The following is a 16,471-nucleotide window of genomic DNA, read 5'->3' as shown; positions in this document are numbered from 1 at the left end:
TATTGCATGTGGGGTGAAAAATGGACAGAAGATTAATCGCCAACTTTGTTATTTGTCCCTTCACTCCTGGGTCAAGCTTGTCTCGTGTAGGTTTAGTCTGGTGGGAGTAGCTACATTTCACCAAACCATTTTGTCCCTTTCATAAGTCCAAATAGGAGACAGAGTGCTGTTTGTTCAGAGTATGCAAAACAAGTGTGTGGCTTGGCACAGTTTAATATTCCATATGATTAATGAGCAAAGTCCAGCCTTTGTCTGATAAACTGAAGCCAGGGGTCATTTAGCAATTCAGCCCAGTCAACTGTTAACCCAGGCTACACAATACCAGTTTACAATGGGCTGACACTCTCTCTTTACTCCCTATGTCCAGGAGGACAACTGCATTTCAACAGCCTTTGGGCCATGAATATTTTGAGCAAGAATGGGATAAAACAGACCCACTGAAATAGAGTCATATTTATATGTTCACATGTGAACAGCTCTTCCAAGCCTCTTCAACCAACCAAATGTTAAAATGAACTTTATTACACAAAAGTACAAAAGGGCATTAGGCAACAGTATATATCTATATACTTCATAATTCAAACTGGTAGTAATAAAGGTATTACTGAACCCTAAAAGAGTGATATACTTCATGGGGGGGGGGGGGGGGGGGTGGAACAGGAGGAGGTGAGACATGATGACTTCTGGAGGCATGGAGACATCATAGTTTCAATGTGAGGAACAAGTAAACCACATCGTAAGCATACTAAGATAATAGATCATATATCCCCACACTAGCTCGGAAGACCGTTGATAACTGTTGTTGTTATTGTAGTGGAGATGACAAAAATGATCATATCCAATCAATAGTTCAAACAGCCCTGATTTGCAAGTCTATGAGCTGTTCTCTTTAAATTGGTAAATCAAAGTTTATTGATCTGATGAGAGCAGAACAAATGGCCCATAAGGTTTTAATTGAACATATTGATCACTAAAGCTTCCTAAAATGATCCTTCAGACTAATACCCCAGGAAACACTACAATGAAAATGCAATGCTGCACCTCCCTTAAAGTGCTAGAACACAACAGACACAATTACCACCTTCCTCCTTCCCATTGGAACATGCAGCACACACAGGGTCCACACACATCCCTGAGAGACCACGCGTGGACCACATGGAATAACAGCAAGAAGACCATGAGAGACCACTGAAGAATACAGAGGTGGGATTAAAAAGCGTTAACAGCAAAGTGAGGAAGCAGAATGAGCTGTGTGTGTGTGTGTGTGTGTGTGTGTGTGTGTGTGTGTGTGTGTGTGTGTGTGTGTGTGTGTGTGTGTGTGTGTGTGTGTGTGTGTGTGTGTGTGTGTGTGCCCATACATGTAACCATAGGCATAAATGCCCCCCAAATACCATGCTAGGATGCCATTCTCTCATTACCTAAACTGGACAATGATGGTCACACAAGATGGTGACTTAACCAAACTCAGCCAAAGCCAGTAATGCCCTCTTACAGATTCATGTACACATTTACGCTTATACGTGCTTGACACTACAGTCAAAACATGATGAACATGCTATTCAAAGATGAACATTGCCATTTAAACTGGGAAGTAAACAATAAATAACATAGGGACAAGAGCATAAACAAAATGGACAAACGTACCTTTATTGGGGCGTTGCTAAAACGTATTTTCCGCCGCTGAGGAACATCCTCCTTCTCCTCTTCTGGAAGACCAGGAATCTCAGTGACATCTGATCCAGGGTCATAGCTGACATCATCCTCCCCATACATATCGTCCTGGAGGTCAGTGCAGCTCTCTCCCCAGCCCTGGCCACAACCTTCCCCATCTGCATTGAAAATAAGCCTCTCATTGCCACAGTATTCCTCGTCGGGCTCCTCTTTTGGCTCCGCCGTAATCCGGCTGGCATCGTCCTCGTCTCTGCTGGGCTCCCCCTCCCCCTTCTGCTCTTTGATGGCTGTGGTGGCCTCCTGTGGCTTTTCACTGAGTGCGGAGTCATTGACTTGAGCAGAGTTTAAGCAAACCCCTGCAGCATCACCCTCCTGCTTCTGCTCCGTAGCTCCGCCGGTGGCCTCCGTGGCTCCAGCGTCCACGTGCCGATCCTCTGCCACTACGACCACCGCACTGCTGTCCCGGGCCCCTTTCTCCTCAGACGCATGCGCCTGCTCTGCTGCTTCGGACAGAGGGCTGGGACTGAGAAGATCTTCTGAGGAGGACGAGGCAGGTAAGGCGTGCTTGCTCCCGACACGCGTCCGGTACATGCCTCGTGACGGGGACTGGCGAGCACTGCTGTCGTCCTCGCTGGCCTCCCCGTGTCGGTGTGTGCTGTCTGGAGAGCAGAGCGCCCGACCCGTTCCGTGGCCCCGCCGGAATGTCGAGCCAGAGCCCTGCTGGTCCAAGTTCTCGAACACCGCACTAAGCTGGCTGACCGTGGGCGAGGAGGCCTCCGTCCGGGAGCAGAGGCTGTCTAAAGAGTCGGTGCTGCCCCGATTGGACCGAGCCCCCCTCCAATCGTCCAGGTGCTCATGCGAACCCCTCTTGTCTCTGCCGTAGGAGTACACGGGAGACTGAGATGTGTCTCTGCCGCTCTTCTCAAAGAGCTTCCTCGTCTCTGAGAACTTGGAGTTGTGGCCACCACTGGTTCTCTCGCCAGCCTGGAGCTTAATGACCGAGCCGTCCGCCCGGTTGACGAAGTTGGTCGGCTTGGTGAGCTTCTGCGGCGAGGTCTCGGCCCTGGACCGCGCCCTGTCTGCTCCAGTGCCCTCCGTGCCCATCTGCATGAACATGTCCTTAATCCGGCTGACGTGTGCGCCATACTGCCGGCCCCGGGGCTGCCTGAGCCGCTCCGGGTCCTTAAGCTTGGGGTCCCCATCCTGCCTGGGCTGGTCAAAGGCCTTCTTCAGGGCCTGGAACTCTGCCCTGTAGGCATTTCTATGTGGAGAGGCGCTCCTCAGGGTAGTCCTCTCTGACGAGGCCTCTGTCTTTAGCATCTTAGCCCGCAACGACAGAGGGAGTGCTTGCTTTCAGATGTGGAGTAGCATCTCTAGATGGCTTAGTTTGTGAGATAATATCACATTCTGTTGTGTGGTGTCACAGTACTCTGTAAAAATATAGTAGAATATAATATAGAATATAGTATATAGTATAGTAATAGTAGAATAATAGAATAATAAACAAATACAAACAAACAAATACAACCAATGCATTCCAGACATGGAGTATCAAATGTGAAAGATGTCAAATCTGAATGTATATTCTCAGATGTTTCTCTGCATTATTATACCAATAAACTAGTAGCACTAAAAGCAAATGCTTTGAGAACAGGGATGTTTTTTTCACGAAAGCATCTTGTGCAGTATAATTCATTGATTCCTCACTGATGTAACTGAGCTTCCTTCCTGAGCTAAGCAATGGCATTTGTGGTTACTTTGAACAGCATGTGTTATCTCTCTAACGAACAACTATGGGCATGGGCTTGTAACATAAACACTCGGCTCGCTGAATGGCGAAGTAAGGTGTCCTTATCTGGCTGACTGACCACCTCTCAGGCTCAGACAGGACATCACCGTGCCAGAAGGACCAGCGGACCGGGCGCAAGAAATGTTCTGATGCGACTCAGAGCATAGATGATGTAGATCTGTTTAGCTTACGCACAAGCCTGGCCCTTATCATATATGTCGCAGATACAACGCAGTCTCGTGGTGTTAACAATCGTTCGGCTTTATGAGTTTTTATATTATAATGGGTTTCATGTTGTGAAGACAATTACTACCCATCAGTGTTCATCGTAGAGCGTACAATACTGGATTTTGGATCTGGCATTTCTTTTAAACGAAAGGACACATATTACAATGCGATAATTATTGCATTGCAAATCTAAATCATCATAACAACAACAACATTAATATTAATAAACAACGGCTGAAATTCTTCAACATCCCACACCAGATGAATGCAGAAATGCCTAGCTTCATCATTTAGCAAATGCACAACATTGGTTCAGAAGAAGATAATTACAATGAGGATATGAGCATTAGTTATGATATATGGGCTATGCACAGTCTGCAACTTGAAACTCGGCCATTTAAAGTATAAATCATGCAGATAACACGCAAATGCGACACATCATATGGAGGTACGCGGAGAGGCTGAAGTGTGTGCGGTTCGGTCCGTACCTCGCCCGGATAACTGACACTTCTAGCCACAAACCCACCACATCAACAAACACTGGGTCCGTTTGCCTAGACATAAAACTGCAGAATTATTGCTGAACAAACATGCGAACGACTCCGAAAGCAGAAGGAACTATTGCTAAACTCATCTGCCGCTGCCACCATGTTCAAAACAAAAGGGTCACTTACGTCCTCGGTTTCGGTCCAAAACGCAATATCAGTGATGTCGCGCAGAGATATATTACTGACTGATGGCTTCAGGCAGACGCAAACGACTAATTCGCATCACTGTGCTGTAAACATTTCCATTCACAGCACTAGGATTCCGCCACCAACACCGAGTCCTTCAACATACCGTTGAACAATTTGACATACAAGCCGGGCTTCACACACCGCTAGACAACGCCATTGCAGACTTGGGGGGTGATCCCGCCATTCTCACTACAGGGGCGTTGAAACAAAGCAGCATTAAATGTCTCAACGTGGAATTACACAATATTTGTGAAGTGGACTAAGAAAAACGCAACGCAGTCCCGATGTTGTAACAAGACTGTATTTCTTATCTCCGAAACAGTTTTCTCAAAGGGGATGGCCATGTGACAGGTGTATAACCTTATTTACAGGAGAATGGTTCGTTCCAATAATCTGCTCGGAGGGGGCACCACTAAACCGCAGTCTGGCAAAGAAAAAAACACTGTTATAGTAATATGCTGCAAAAAAACGGCACGGCATGTATATCAAGGTTTTTCACACCAGGTATCTAACAAAAATACTGCTGTAGACATTCACAATGAAACCTTATTTCATTTTCATTGTTATTTCTCATATATAGGAAAGACAGAACACACACACACACACACACACACACACACACACATTATGATTGACTTGTATTTTCTTGAGAATCCCACATAACTGCCCTAAACGTCAAAATCAGGATGTTGGGACTGAGACGATACCTAAAGCCCAGACGGCCATGATAGCCTTAAAAAGCTATGAATAGGATTTTTAAAGAGCTTGTGATACACATCTTAAAAGAACACAAGGCCAACAAGAAAGACACTTCTCCAACAGAACCACCAGACCTTCCTTGACTCAATCATGTGTTACATTTGTCTGAAATCCACACGGCCTTGTACCAATACGAAGCTATCAAGAAGCTATAGGTGTATCTTAAAAACATTATTTGTACTGTCAAACAGCAAATTGATGATTCATGATTGCCATGTAATATGACGCCTTTGTTAATTATGTGAATTATTATTATGCGAATCGGGAAATGATTACAGTAACCAAATCAACATACGATCAGTTAGGAATAGTGATGAATATAAATGCACATATAGCAAATGCAACGAATTTCAGAGTTTTAAAGCGTAATATTCATACTTCTGTCATCATAGAAACATGTTGCTTCCCAACCTAAAAATAATCATGCGTGCGTGTGCGCGCCCGTGTTTGTATATTCCTACGGTCTGTGTAATTTTGTTTTCAAAATGATCTGCCACATAGTTATTAGAAGGCCACGACACACCGGTGATGTGGATTATAAAGCCAGAAAAACATGTTGCAGCGGTACAAGTTCGAGACAAAGATTCAGTGGCATAAAATACCACACTGAAACATCTACAAGGTTCAACACTGTGGCTAACAGTGTGAAAATCCCCAATTAGCAGGTTCAGTGTGCGTTAAAATACATAACTGATGTTATCTGAAGGGGTTTAGTCTATCTTTAGATATTAGGCCCATTGAATATGACATTAATAATGACTTAGTGTGATTGTAACACAGTAAAAGACTAGTCTACGAAGTCTAACGCTGGGATTGACCAATGGACAAAGGTGTGAATAGATATAAAGGGGTTTCTAGTGAATCTTTGGTCTTTTATTTTGGGAATGTATATAACTGAGCGGGAAGATAACGTTAGCATCAATAGGCTTGTGTAAAACTGGGCTGTCCAGTTATGGTAGCATTACCCGTGGTGCAAAGGGAACTTTATATGACCATCTGTCTGTTCCGCTTCACAACAGGGGGTTGATGTAGTAGAACATCTCATTGTACGCGTTAGAGCTTATGGACACTGATGGGTGTGGGAGTAGACTAATGCTCAGTGGCATTTAAAGATATCCGAAAAAGGGGGTTGCATGATTCTGTCCAGTGAGAATTCCAAACATTAACATTCTTCATTTATTTATATATTTCCAGCATATTGAACACTCTCATAAACCAATCGGCACCCTCAATCGGACAGAACAGAAACGTTGAAATAAGAGTTGCAGCTTTTAACAAGATATATATATATATATATATATATATATATATATATATATATATCAACAAAATATTCTTCTGTCTTCCATACATTGCTGTTGGGCGTTGTCCCCTTCGGCCTCCGCTCTCAGATATTCCGTATAAATTAGGGCTTCTGAATTTCCACCGTCTGCGCCAGATGTTCCCACCAACTAGCGGACAGCACGCGCCCACAGCGCGTGCGGGAGGAGGCGGGAGGGCTCGAGCGGGGTGGGGGAGATGCGTATGGCCGCCAAACTCCGGGTACCATCGGAACAAATCTCATCTGTAATGTAAATGCTCGTCGCCCCCAGGGAACCATGGACTCGGTGTGCGTTTTCGTGACGCTTATATTGGGTAGGTAATCGTTTGAATCAACAGTAGTAACCAAATGTACACCGTTTTGCGCTGAAAGACGGACGTGTAGCTAACGGCAGCTAAGCTAGCTAACGGGGGAATGACACCCAGTGCGGGTCGTACGTGGTGTGTCCGCTACCTACAGGTTAGATGATAAAACACTCGCTGGATCACTAGGTTACATATGTAGAGAACAATATGGATAAATGATAAAACAGTGACTCGCTGGATCACTAGGTTATATATGTAGAGAACAATATGAAACGTTAGTTACTCGCTCTCTAGCTGAAGCTTGCAAAGACAAAGATTTTTTTCTATTATAGACACTAAGGCCATGATGTTATCGTTTGGTGTGCAGCAGAGAAAACAATTGAATAGGGTGTTTATCCACGATGCTTGTCTGGTTTATATGTATTTGTCTAGTCATAAACAAATCAGAAATAAAACCCAATTATCCTTTATGTATATTCGGGTAAATTCTCTTTTTCTTTTGCATGAAGTTACTTGAATGTGGTCACGATAATTCTTATTGTGTTGTACATTCTGCCCTTGTCAAAAATGTGTATAACTGTGAAGGACATAGTCAGATCCTGGCTCTAGTCGACTCCAAACAGAGATCTGTCTCTCATATGGGCGGTGAGTGAGAGTCAGCTGCTCCACGTGTAACCCCACTTACCCTCATGACACCGAGACGCTACACTGATTCTTCTGCTGCTCTTATATGCAAAGCTTGTGGGGATTTTTAACACCTGCAAAACTGCTGAATCGTCATGCTATGCTGTTTTCGTCTACGTTTATGCAATAAACTCGAACAAGGTCTTGTTCAAGATCAATGTCTTTGGATATCCACACTGCAAGGGCGCTTGACACTCTGACTCCCATGACTATACAGTAATGTAGCTAACGTTTAGGTGTCATCAGCAGAACGTTGCAGGTTTCAGTACATTAGGCAATCTTTAGAGTACGTTTTATAGTTTTACAAAATAAAGGAAATTGCATTTAAAAATACTGCTAAAATCCCTTGTTACCTGAGTCTTGGCCTTCAGCTTGGGTAAAGAAGATCCGTCCTCTGCACCTTCATGATTCCCGGCTGCCCAGTGATGCCAGACTGACCCAGTTTCATGGGTAACTTTCACTTCCAGGCAAGAGTACTTTGAACACACAGAGTAATATCTATAGCAGACTCCCATGATCCTCTGCTTCTCTGTTGAGAACAGGGAAGCACATGAGTTTCCCCTGACCGGAAAAGCGAAAACCATTGCAAAGATGATTTGGCTGTTCAGTGGGACAACTCGGTACTGTTCTTCCAAGACATGTAATTGATGACATAGGGCCCGCTCAAGGTCGACCTGTAAAAGCACAAGCTAGAGTTAGCCATTTCTACTGAGGGACTCACCTGAATTATGCATTTTATTTGTGTGTGTGCGTGTGTGTGTGTGTGTGAGCGAGAGAGAGAGAGAGAAACATTCACATTAGCCTGTGGCATCAGTTTGACATTAACCATTAATGGCTGATCCATTAGAATAGGGTGGTGGTCATCACCTCCAGGCGGCCTTGTGTTTCTGTGGACAGATTGTTTTAGAGCCCCCATGCCAGGGTTTCATTGCTAACGCTGTTGTTGGGATGAACACTTAGCAGCGTGGCATGGTAATCCAGGGAGAACCGTCCACCCCCTCACACCCCCCCCCCCCCCCCCCCAGCACAGCCCAGCACATCTCACACCAATCACAAAACAAATCAATACCAGCACTTGCCTCTAGCCAACCATTTGTGATTCAGCTGTTCAGTAGATGAACTATTTATGATTCAGCTGTTTACCAGTGCTTTGTGTGTGTATGTATGTGTGTGTATTCTATTTTGTATTGTGATGTGCATTAATTACTTGTTTGACAAGCTATTTCCTGATAACACAAATAAAGAATTGCCTTCATAAAGTCACTGATAGTTTAAGTAATTGTTCGAGCCTAGCAACATTAGGACAGAAGGCAGTGCTTTGGTACTGTCTGTCTGCACGTAACTGCCTCTGTCTGATTCTCAGTGACACAGGCCCTAAAATTTAGCGAGAACACAATAGCAGTGTCAGTGTGATGTCTGTCCATGCACGTAATCCAGTGCTGTTTTAACGCAGAATGTGGACACTTTTGCTTGCTCACACCTAACTAGTTTAACAGCATGGAATGTACTGTGTGGTGTAAGAATAGCTTCCCAAAAGCAGTGGGTCTTGGTGGGTGCTACAGTGTACTGGGAGCTGTTTGATAGCTGGAGGCCCTGCTCCTCTCCTCTCCATCACTCTGCACTCTGCAGTAAAATAAGCTCCCACCCACAGACTGGATGGGAGAGGGAGAGGGAGAGGAAAGACTGAGACAGGCATGGCTGAGGAAAGAGCAGTGGATCACGTCGCCCCCCACTGGCAGCACGAAGTAAACCATTTCAGAGGCTGCCACTTTACACCGAAATGGAATCTGTTTGAGGGCCGTGTGCCTATGTGTGCGTGTGTGTGCCTGTGTGTGTGCCTGTGTGTGCCTGTTTGCGTGTGCCTGTGTGCGCGTGCGTGTGTGTGTGCCTGTGTGTGTGTGTGTGTGTGTGTGTGTGTGTGCACTTTTTCTTAGTTAAATTTCTCACCAAAATGAGTGGATTTAAATATCGCTTTCACAGATGGTGGGAGGAGGTGTTTGGCATTTGAGGCTGTAAAGAACCACAGACCTGGAATGTGTGGAGGTTTTGGCTTGTAAGAATTGTAGCTTGTAAGAATTCCATCCATCACCTCATCATTGATAGAATATAATATATATAGTTGATGAAGTAACGTTTGAGTAAACCTGGGTAGAGGAAGAAGACGTGTGCCTGTGTGGAGGACATGATGGCGGTGTGCAAACACTTCAGCTTCGTGATAATGACAGGAGTGAGAAGTGTCCCATTTTGTACTAAAGAATAGAAGTAGGTGCCTAATCTTTGCCAACCCAACAGGAACAGGAGACCAAGGCTTTGTTTTCATTGGGCATATATTTTTAAGGGTTATTCATATTGGAAGGGTGTAAGGTAAGGTAGTTCAGAATATTTTTCCATGTTGTTTCTAGATTACTGTTAGATCTTGTTTTTTCAAAGATTTTTTTTCCTGTACCCAGCACTCTCTGGGTGTTTGTGACTCCCACGGTGATTACAGTTCAGTCCCTCTTTGTCTTTCCCTCCAGTGATAACCATCATTTCGCGGTCACATGCGGACCGGAATGTCTACCCTTCAGCGGGGGTGCTGTTCGTCCACGTGCTGGAGAGAGAATACTTCAAAGGAGAATTTCCCCCCTATCCAAAACCAGGTAATGTGTGGACCCTCTACCCCAAAAAAACATTCTTTCTGTTGAGGTATTCACTCAGGCTCTGTGCAGAACAAGCTTGCTGGTCCGATTTCTTTTATTGTCCTTAATTTTATGAAATGCCAGAGAGTGTCTCCGTGAAGGACATGTCCTCAAGCAGCACCAGGACGCAGATGTAGAACAATTGCTAAAAATGTCAGATACAGAAATAGACTATTGGATAGAAGTCACAGGTTAACTCTTCATTGCTTTTAACTAAAACGGATTCACAGGGGACACCAGCAATGATCCCATCACCTTTAACACCAACCTGAAGGGCTACCCTGACAGGCCGAGGTGGCTGCGTTACATACAGAGGACCCCACACAGCGATGGGGTGCTATACGGGTCCCCAACAGCTGAGCACGTGGGCAAGGCCACCGTTATCGAGGTGGGACTGAGTGTTTATGTCTGCTGCGGCTGTATCCAGCTCAGCCTACTGCTGGATTAGTTATTAGCATGTTTGATGTTTGTATGAATATATCATTGTGTTGACTTTAAGTAGGTTCACACTGGATTTGTTGTTCTGACACTGTTCCTTTCTGTCTTTGAATGAACTGCATTGTGCTATACATGGAAAGTGATGTGAGCTGGACCTGTATCCCTTGGTGTGTTATAGATTACTGCTTACAACAGACGCACTTTTGAAACAGCCAGGCACAATCTGGTCATAAATATCATGGGCACAGAAGGTAGGGTTCTGGGGGAAGATGCCCTATAAAAGCTAAAGTAATAGACAGTGTTTAAGCCATCTCAAAACTCAATGGATCCAACTCTCTCTCTCTCTCTCTCTCTCTCTCTCTCTCTCTCAGAATTCCCTTTACCCTACCAGGCGGAGTTCTACATTAAAAACATGAATGTGGAGGAGATGTTAGCCAGTGAGGTCCTGGGAGACTTCCTGGGGGCAGTAAAGAACGTGTGGCAGCCCGAGAGGCTCAATGCCATCAACATCACGTCAGCGCTGGACCGTGGTGGTCGAGTACCCCTGCCCATTAACAACCTGAAGGAGGGGTGAGGTCTCACCACACAGCTCCAGAACAGGGACATCAATAATACCACATTATACCACTCTGAAAAATGCTATAATGCCACAATATACATAACCATTCTTATTACATCCTCCTAGGGTATGAAATATATGTGTTATGCATTTAAGAAGGAGCAGGGCCAGGCTGTGCTGAATTGCGTGTGTGTGTGTGTGTGTGTGTGTGTGTGTGCAGTGTGTATGTGATGGTGGGAGCTGATGTCCCCTTCTCCTCGTGCCTGCGTGAGGTGGAGACACCTCAGAACCAGCTCCGCTGCAGTCAGGAGATGGAGCCCGTCATTACCTGTGACAAGAAGTTCCGCATGCAGTTCCACATTGACTGGTGCAAGATCTCCCTGGTGAGACTCCCCTCCCCCCAGTCTCCAGCGTCACCGCGTCCTGTCACAGGACCACAGCACTGCAGGACATTTGATAGCATAAAGGATTCCGTTCCGGTTCTGGAAAACAGATGCGAATGTTGCGTAATCATGTCGTTTTATACTTGTAAAGTTTCACTCGAGTTCATTCGAATGTGCTTAAATCAAACTGTTGATTTTAAAACATATATCCAAGTGGTAAAATATGAAGATATGTTATTGAAATATTTTGAATGATTCATTTTTTTCCCCTTACCCTGCCGTGTTCTAGGTTGACATCACCAAAGTTGTCCCTGTGCATAACAGCCGCCCAGATCCGGGCACGGGAGTCCTGCCAGACATCGGGGAGTACAATCCACCCTCAGAGTCACTGAAGAGTCGAGACTATTTTGCTGACTTCCTGGTCACGCTGGCTGTTCCGTGTGCTGTCGCCCTCGTCCTCTTTGTCATCCTGGGTTATTCCATGTGCTGCCGTCGGGAAGGGGTGTAAGTGCATGATGCCTCAGTAAAACACACACACACACACACACACACACACACACACACACTTACCAGTGTTCTAATGTAGAAGAGCGACTAGCAGATCTACAGCAACCCCTTCACAAAAGAGATTTGAATCATTATCGTTAGGCCTGTAGTTTACAGGACATCCTGCACACTCTGTATGTTATGTGTTTTGACACTCATGCTTTCGAGTGTACTGAGATCCAGGGGAGATGGGTCTTCAAACTCTAGAATGGATTTATTATAGCACTGGATTGATGGGTAGCTCCTGGGTGTTGCAGTGAGGAGGTCTAGAAGCACAGGCTTTACAACCCTGGCCAAACGCAGCTCATCATCCTCAGCCAACCTCATGTTTGATGCTCCATCACGTTTTCATATACAAGCACACTCGGGTCAAGGGCTGCGTCCTATCACATCAGAGCCATCTCAGGGAGCACGTCATACCATCTACAGGAAGTGCAGTTCACAGCGCCGCCCTGCTGCCTCAACAGAGGCACTGCTGCCTGAACGCGCCCCCAACACCACCCCATCCACCTCTCTCCATCTCCCTCCCATGTGACATGACTCCCCTTTTGTGTGGTTGTCTATAAACTATTAATATTAGTATTTAATTCAGACATTTTGTTTTGTTTCTAGGGAAAAAAGAAACATGCACACACCAGAGTAAGTGTTTCCTCTCCTGTGTTTTTTTCTTTTCTCTGTTGTTTTCTCTCTCAGGCGATTCTTTTATTTGCTTCCTCACATTTTATGCTCCCTTAGTCCTCTCTCATGGTGACATTTCCATATCCATCTCAGTCATTCATAAAGACACCATGTGGTCATCTGGCTGGGCAGCTGCTGAAAGGGACAGAGCCAGGGGTTCTAATCTAGTGGCAGTGAACACATGACCTTATGGTAAAACATAAACATATGGGGAGAAAGGGTGAAATGTGGACGTGTGCAGAACGTGTGGCGTTCTTGCCAAACGACATGACTGGCAGAGGCACGTTTGTTCCTCCGCCTCCTACATGCTCCATAGGTTGTGCGGTGTGACGTAGCCATCGAATGTTGACGTTGTGCGTATACGACGAAGCATGCTTGTTAAATTCACAGCGCCCCGTGTCCATATTTGTATGGCTTAGCTTTTCGCTGTTCCTCTTTCTTCCCAGCATTCAGCTGGTGCACCACAGCTCCATCCAGAAGTCCACGAAGGAGCTGCGCACCATGTCCAAACACCGTGAGATCTCCTGGCCTCTCTCCACACTGCCCGTCTTTAACCCTGTGAGTGGCGAGGTGGTGCCTCCCATCCACCCGGACAGCTACGAGAGCACCAGCATGCCACTCATGCAGACCCAGACGTGAGTCTCCCTCACCCCCTCTACACTCTGTCCAGACGTCTCCCTCACCCCCTCTAAACTCTGTCCAGACGTGAGTCTCCCTCACCCTCTCTACACTCTGTCCAGACGTGAGTCTCCCCCACCCCCTCTACACTCTGTCCAGACGTGAGTCTCCCTCACCCCCTCTACACTCTGTCCAGACGTGAGTCTCCCCCACCCCCTCTACACTCTGTCCAGACGTGAGTCTCCCCCACCCCCTCTACACTCTGTCCAGACATCTCCCTCACCCCCTCTACACTGTCCAGACGTCTCCCTCACCCCCTCTAAACTCTGTCCAGACGTGAGTCTCCCTCACCCTCTCTACACTCTGTCCAGACGTCTCCCTCACCCCCTCTACACTCTGTCCAGACGTCTCCCTCACCCTCTCTACACTCTGTCCAGACGTCTCCCTCACCCCCTCTACACTCTGTCCAGACGTGAATCTCCCTCACCCCCTCTACACTCTGTCCAGACGTCTCCCTCGCCCCCTCTACACTCTGTCCAGACGTGAGTCTCCCTCACCCCCTCTACACTCTGTCCAGACGTCTCCCTCACCCTCTCTACACTCTGTCCAGACGTCTCCCTCACCCCCTCTAAACTCTGTCCAGACGTGTCTCCCCCACCCCCTCTACACTGTCCAGACGTCTCCCTCACCCTCTCTACTCTGTCCAGACGTCTCCCTCACCCCCTCTACACTCTGTCCAGACGTCTCCCTCACCCTCTCTACACTCTGTCCAGACGTCTCCCTCGCCCCCTCTACACTCTGTCCAGACGTCTCCCTCACCCCCTTTACACTCTGTCCAGACGTGAGTCTCCTTCACCCCCTCTACACTCTGTCCAGACGTGAATCTCCCTCACCCCCTCTACACTCTGTCTAGACGTCTCCCTCACCCCCTTTACACTCTGTCCAGACGTGAGTCTCCCTCACCCCCTCTACACTCTGTCCAGACGTGAGTCTCCCTCACCCCCTCTACACTCTGTCCAGACGTCTCCCTCGCCCCCTCTACACTCTGTCCAGACGTGAGTCTCCCTCACCCCCTCTACACTCTGTCTAGACGTCTCCCTCACCCCCTCTACACTCTGTCCAGACGTCTTCCTCGCCCCCTCTACACTCTGTCCAGACGTCTCCCTCACCCCCTCTACACTCTGTCCAGACGTCTCCCTCACCCCCTCTACACTCTGTCCAGACGTCTCCCTCACCCCCTCTACACTCTGTCCAGACGTCTTCCTCGCCCCCTCTACACTCTGTCCAGACGTCTCCCTCGCCCCCTCTACACTCTGTCCAGACGTGAGTCTCCCTCACCCCCTCTACACTCTGTCTAGACGTCTCCCTCACCCCCTCTACACTCTGTCCAGACGTCTTCCTCGCCCCCTCTACACTCTGTCCAGACGTCTTCCTCGCCCCCTCTACACTCTGTCCAGACGTCTTCCTCGCCTCCTCTACACTCTGTCCAGACGTGAGTCTCCCCCACCCCCTCTACACTCTGTCCAGACGTCTTCCTCGCCCCCTCTACCCTCTGTCCAGATGTCTCCCTCACCCCCTCTAAACTCTGTCCAGACATCTCCCTTGCCCCCTCTGTGGTCTGTCCTGACGTCTTCCTGCCCTGCCCTGATGCACTGCCCACAGCTGCTGATGGAGTTTTCCACATCTTTGAATTCCAGAGGTCTTAATAAAAATAAAAAAATAAAAAGTACTCAGAACTATGTGTTTCTGACTATAAGAGCATTAACCACAAAATTATTAACAGAAGCTAATTTTGATCTCAGGAACCATCATTTGAGATGGATATTTGTACTAGTAAGGCTGTGTTTCTTTTCACAGAAATCTTCAAAATCAAATCCAGATACCACAGCAACAGCCTTCAGGTATGTATGCACCAGCCTCATGGGTTGTATTGCATGTAACATTCAAGGTACAGAACCTGTATGCATGAGAACAACTTACTGTCATACAGCAGCTCTTAGTGATTTTCTTTCATTAATTTATTACTCATTTCATCTGAATATCAAGATGCCATTTTGGGCATATGACCCACATTTTATAAATTTAATTTAGCTAAAGGCTACGAACATCAACCCGGTTGTTTCTAAATGGCCTTCCTAATGGTTCTAGCTGGCTGTGTGCCCTGGTCACATTTGCACCACTTATGTTTCCTGAAATGGTGTAAGCACTCAGTGGAAGGGGGAGAGTGTGATTATTCACACTGACATCCACTCAGAGGAGGCCGACTTGTTAATAAAAGCTCCATTACTTGTTTAATCACACATGTAGCTCATTGAACCGTGCTCTGCTACACCCCAGCGTACACACTAGTGAATTACAATCGCTTCGTTCAGAATCTGCTGTCATCTAATGTTTTGTTCGTTCGTTTACTGCTAACAAAGGAGATAATTACAGTATGTCCACGTTCCGACGGCTGGAGGCAAGTATTATAAATCGAACGTGCAGTGGTGTGCGGCATCATGTGTGGGGAGTTTTGTAGTTTTGAATGTCTGTGTTTTCTCCTTGTAGGTAAATGGTATTCCTGAAGAGAGGAAAGTGGCTGAAGCTTCAAACCTGTGACGAGATTTCTCACCTCACTGCTTTAGCCGCGTACTTCGTGTTGCGACTTTGTGCCAAACGCATGCGCTAGCTGTGTGGACCTGTGTATGTGTGTCAGAACAGTGCAGGTCAAGTGTACTCTAATCAAAACTGCAGCTGGAGTTCAGCTAACAAATGTAACAATGCCTTTGCCTTTGAAATATTTCTTTTCACTTCAGAAGCAAAACTCCATTTAGAGAAACACATTTAAAGGGACTCACAGGCTTGAACACTTTCATCGTTTTCTGATAGTGTTTGTTGAACACACAACTTTATTTTTTTGTCCTCGTACATTAGTAAAGATGTTTTGATAAATTAATAAACTTGTCGATATAAAACCATTTTCTGCTCCTGGTTTCAAGTGAGCTAGTTCTGGAATATATTGTGATATATGCTAATGAGTGTGCACCAGAGCTGTCCTGATACGAAGCTGCTGGTAAAAACTCAGTATGAAACATTTT

General features: G+C 46.3%; 2 protein-coding genes across 11 annotated transcripts in view; one reads left to right on the top strand and one right to left on the bottom strand.

Annotated features, from left to right (window-relative positions):
* ppp1r9a (protein phosphatase 1, regulatory subunit 9A) overlaps positions 1–8,082 on the bottom strand; it is a 39,277-nt gene extending 31,195 nt beyond the window's left edge. For 3 of the 7 annotated variants that reach the window (XM_077008795.1, XM_077008799.1, XM_077008798.1), the window contains exons 1-2: positions 4,363–4,698; positions 1,645–3,101 (exon numbers count right to left, since the gene is read on the bottom strand). In XM_077008795.1, the coding sequence (XP_076864910.1) occupies positions 1,645–2,991 (1,347 nt within the window). In that variant the 5' untranslated portion in view covers positions 2,992–3,101; positions 4,363–4,698. Of the gene's footprint in view, positions 1–1,644; positions 3,102–4,176; positions 4,315–4,362; positions 4,699–7,847 lie in introns of those variants that run through there. The other 4 variants (XM_077008796.1, XM_077008801.1, XM_077008800.1 and 1 more) reach the window with 4 other exon arrangements.
* On the top strand, positions 6,682–16,351 carry sgce (sarcoglycan, epsilon). Of its 4 annotated transcripts, none has more exons than XM_077008807.1 (12): positions 6,682–6,819; positions 10,011–10,133; positions 10,403–10,560; positions 10,789–10,861; positions 10,982–11,180; positions 11,390–11,552; positions 11,842–12,056; positions 12,711–12,737; positions 13,223–13,411; positions 15,252–15,295; positions 15,815–15,852; positions 15,942–16,351. In XM_077008807.1, the coding sequence occupies exons 1-12, from the start codon at positions 6,783–6,785 to the stop codon at positions 15,990–15,992; spliced, it is 1,317 nt and encodes a 438-aa protein (XP_076864922.1). In that variant the 5' UTR covers positions 6,682–6,782; the 3' UTR covers positions 15,993–16,351. The 4 variants fall into 4 exon arrangements, with proteins under 4 accessions (XP_076864922.1, XP_076864919.1, XP_076864920.1 ...); XM_077008804.1 differs by lacking the exon at positions 6,682–6,819 and adding an exon at positions 7,299–7,455; XM_077008805.1 differs by lacking the exons at positions 6,682–6,819; positions 12,711–12,737 and adding an exon at positions 7,409–7,455.
* The last annotated feature ends 120 nt before the right edge of the window (positions 16,352–16,471 follow it).

Source organism: Brachyhypopomus gauderio, chromosome 6 (genome assembly GCF_052324685.1).
Source record: "Brachyhypopomus gauderio isolate BG-103 chromosome 6, BGAUD_0.2, whole genome shotgun sequence".
NCBI classification, from domain to species: Eukaryota; Metazoa; Chordata; class Actinopteri; order Gymnotiformes; family Hypopomidae; genus Brachyhypopomus; species Brachyhypopomus gauderio.
Note: the sequence above shows the minus strand (reverse complement) of the source record. Positions and strands in the feature narration are given on the sequence as shown.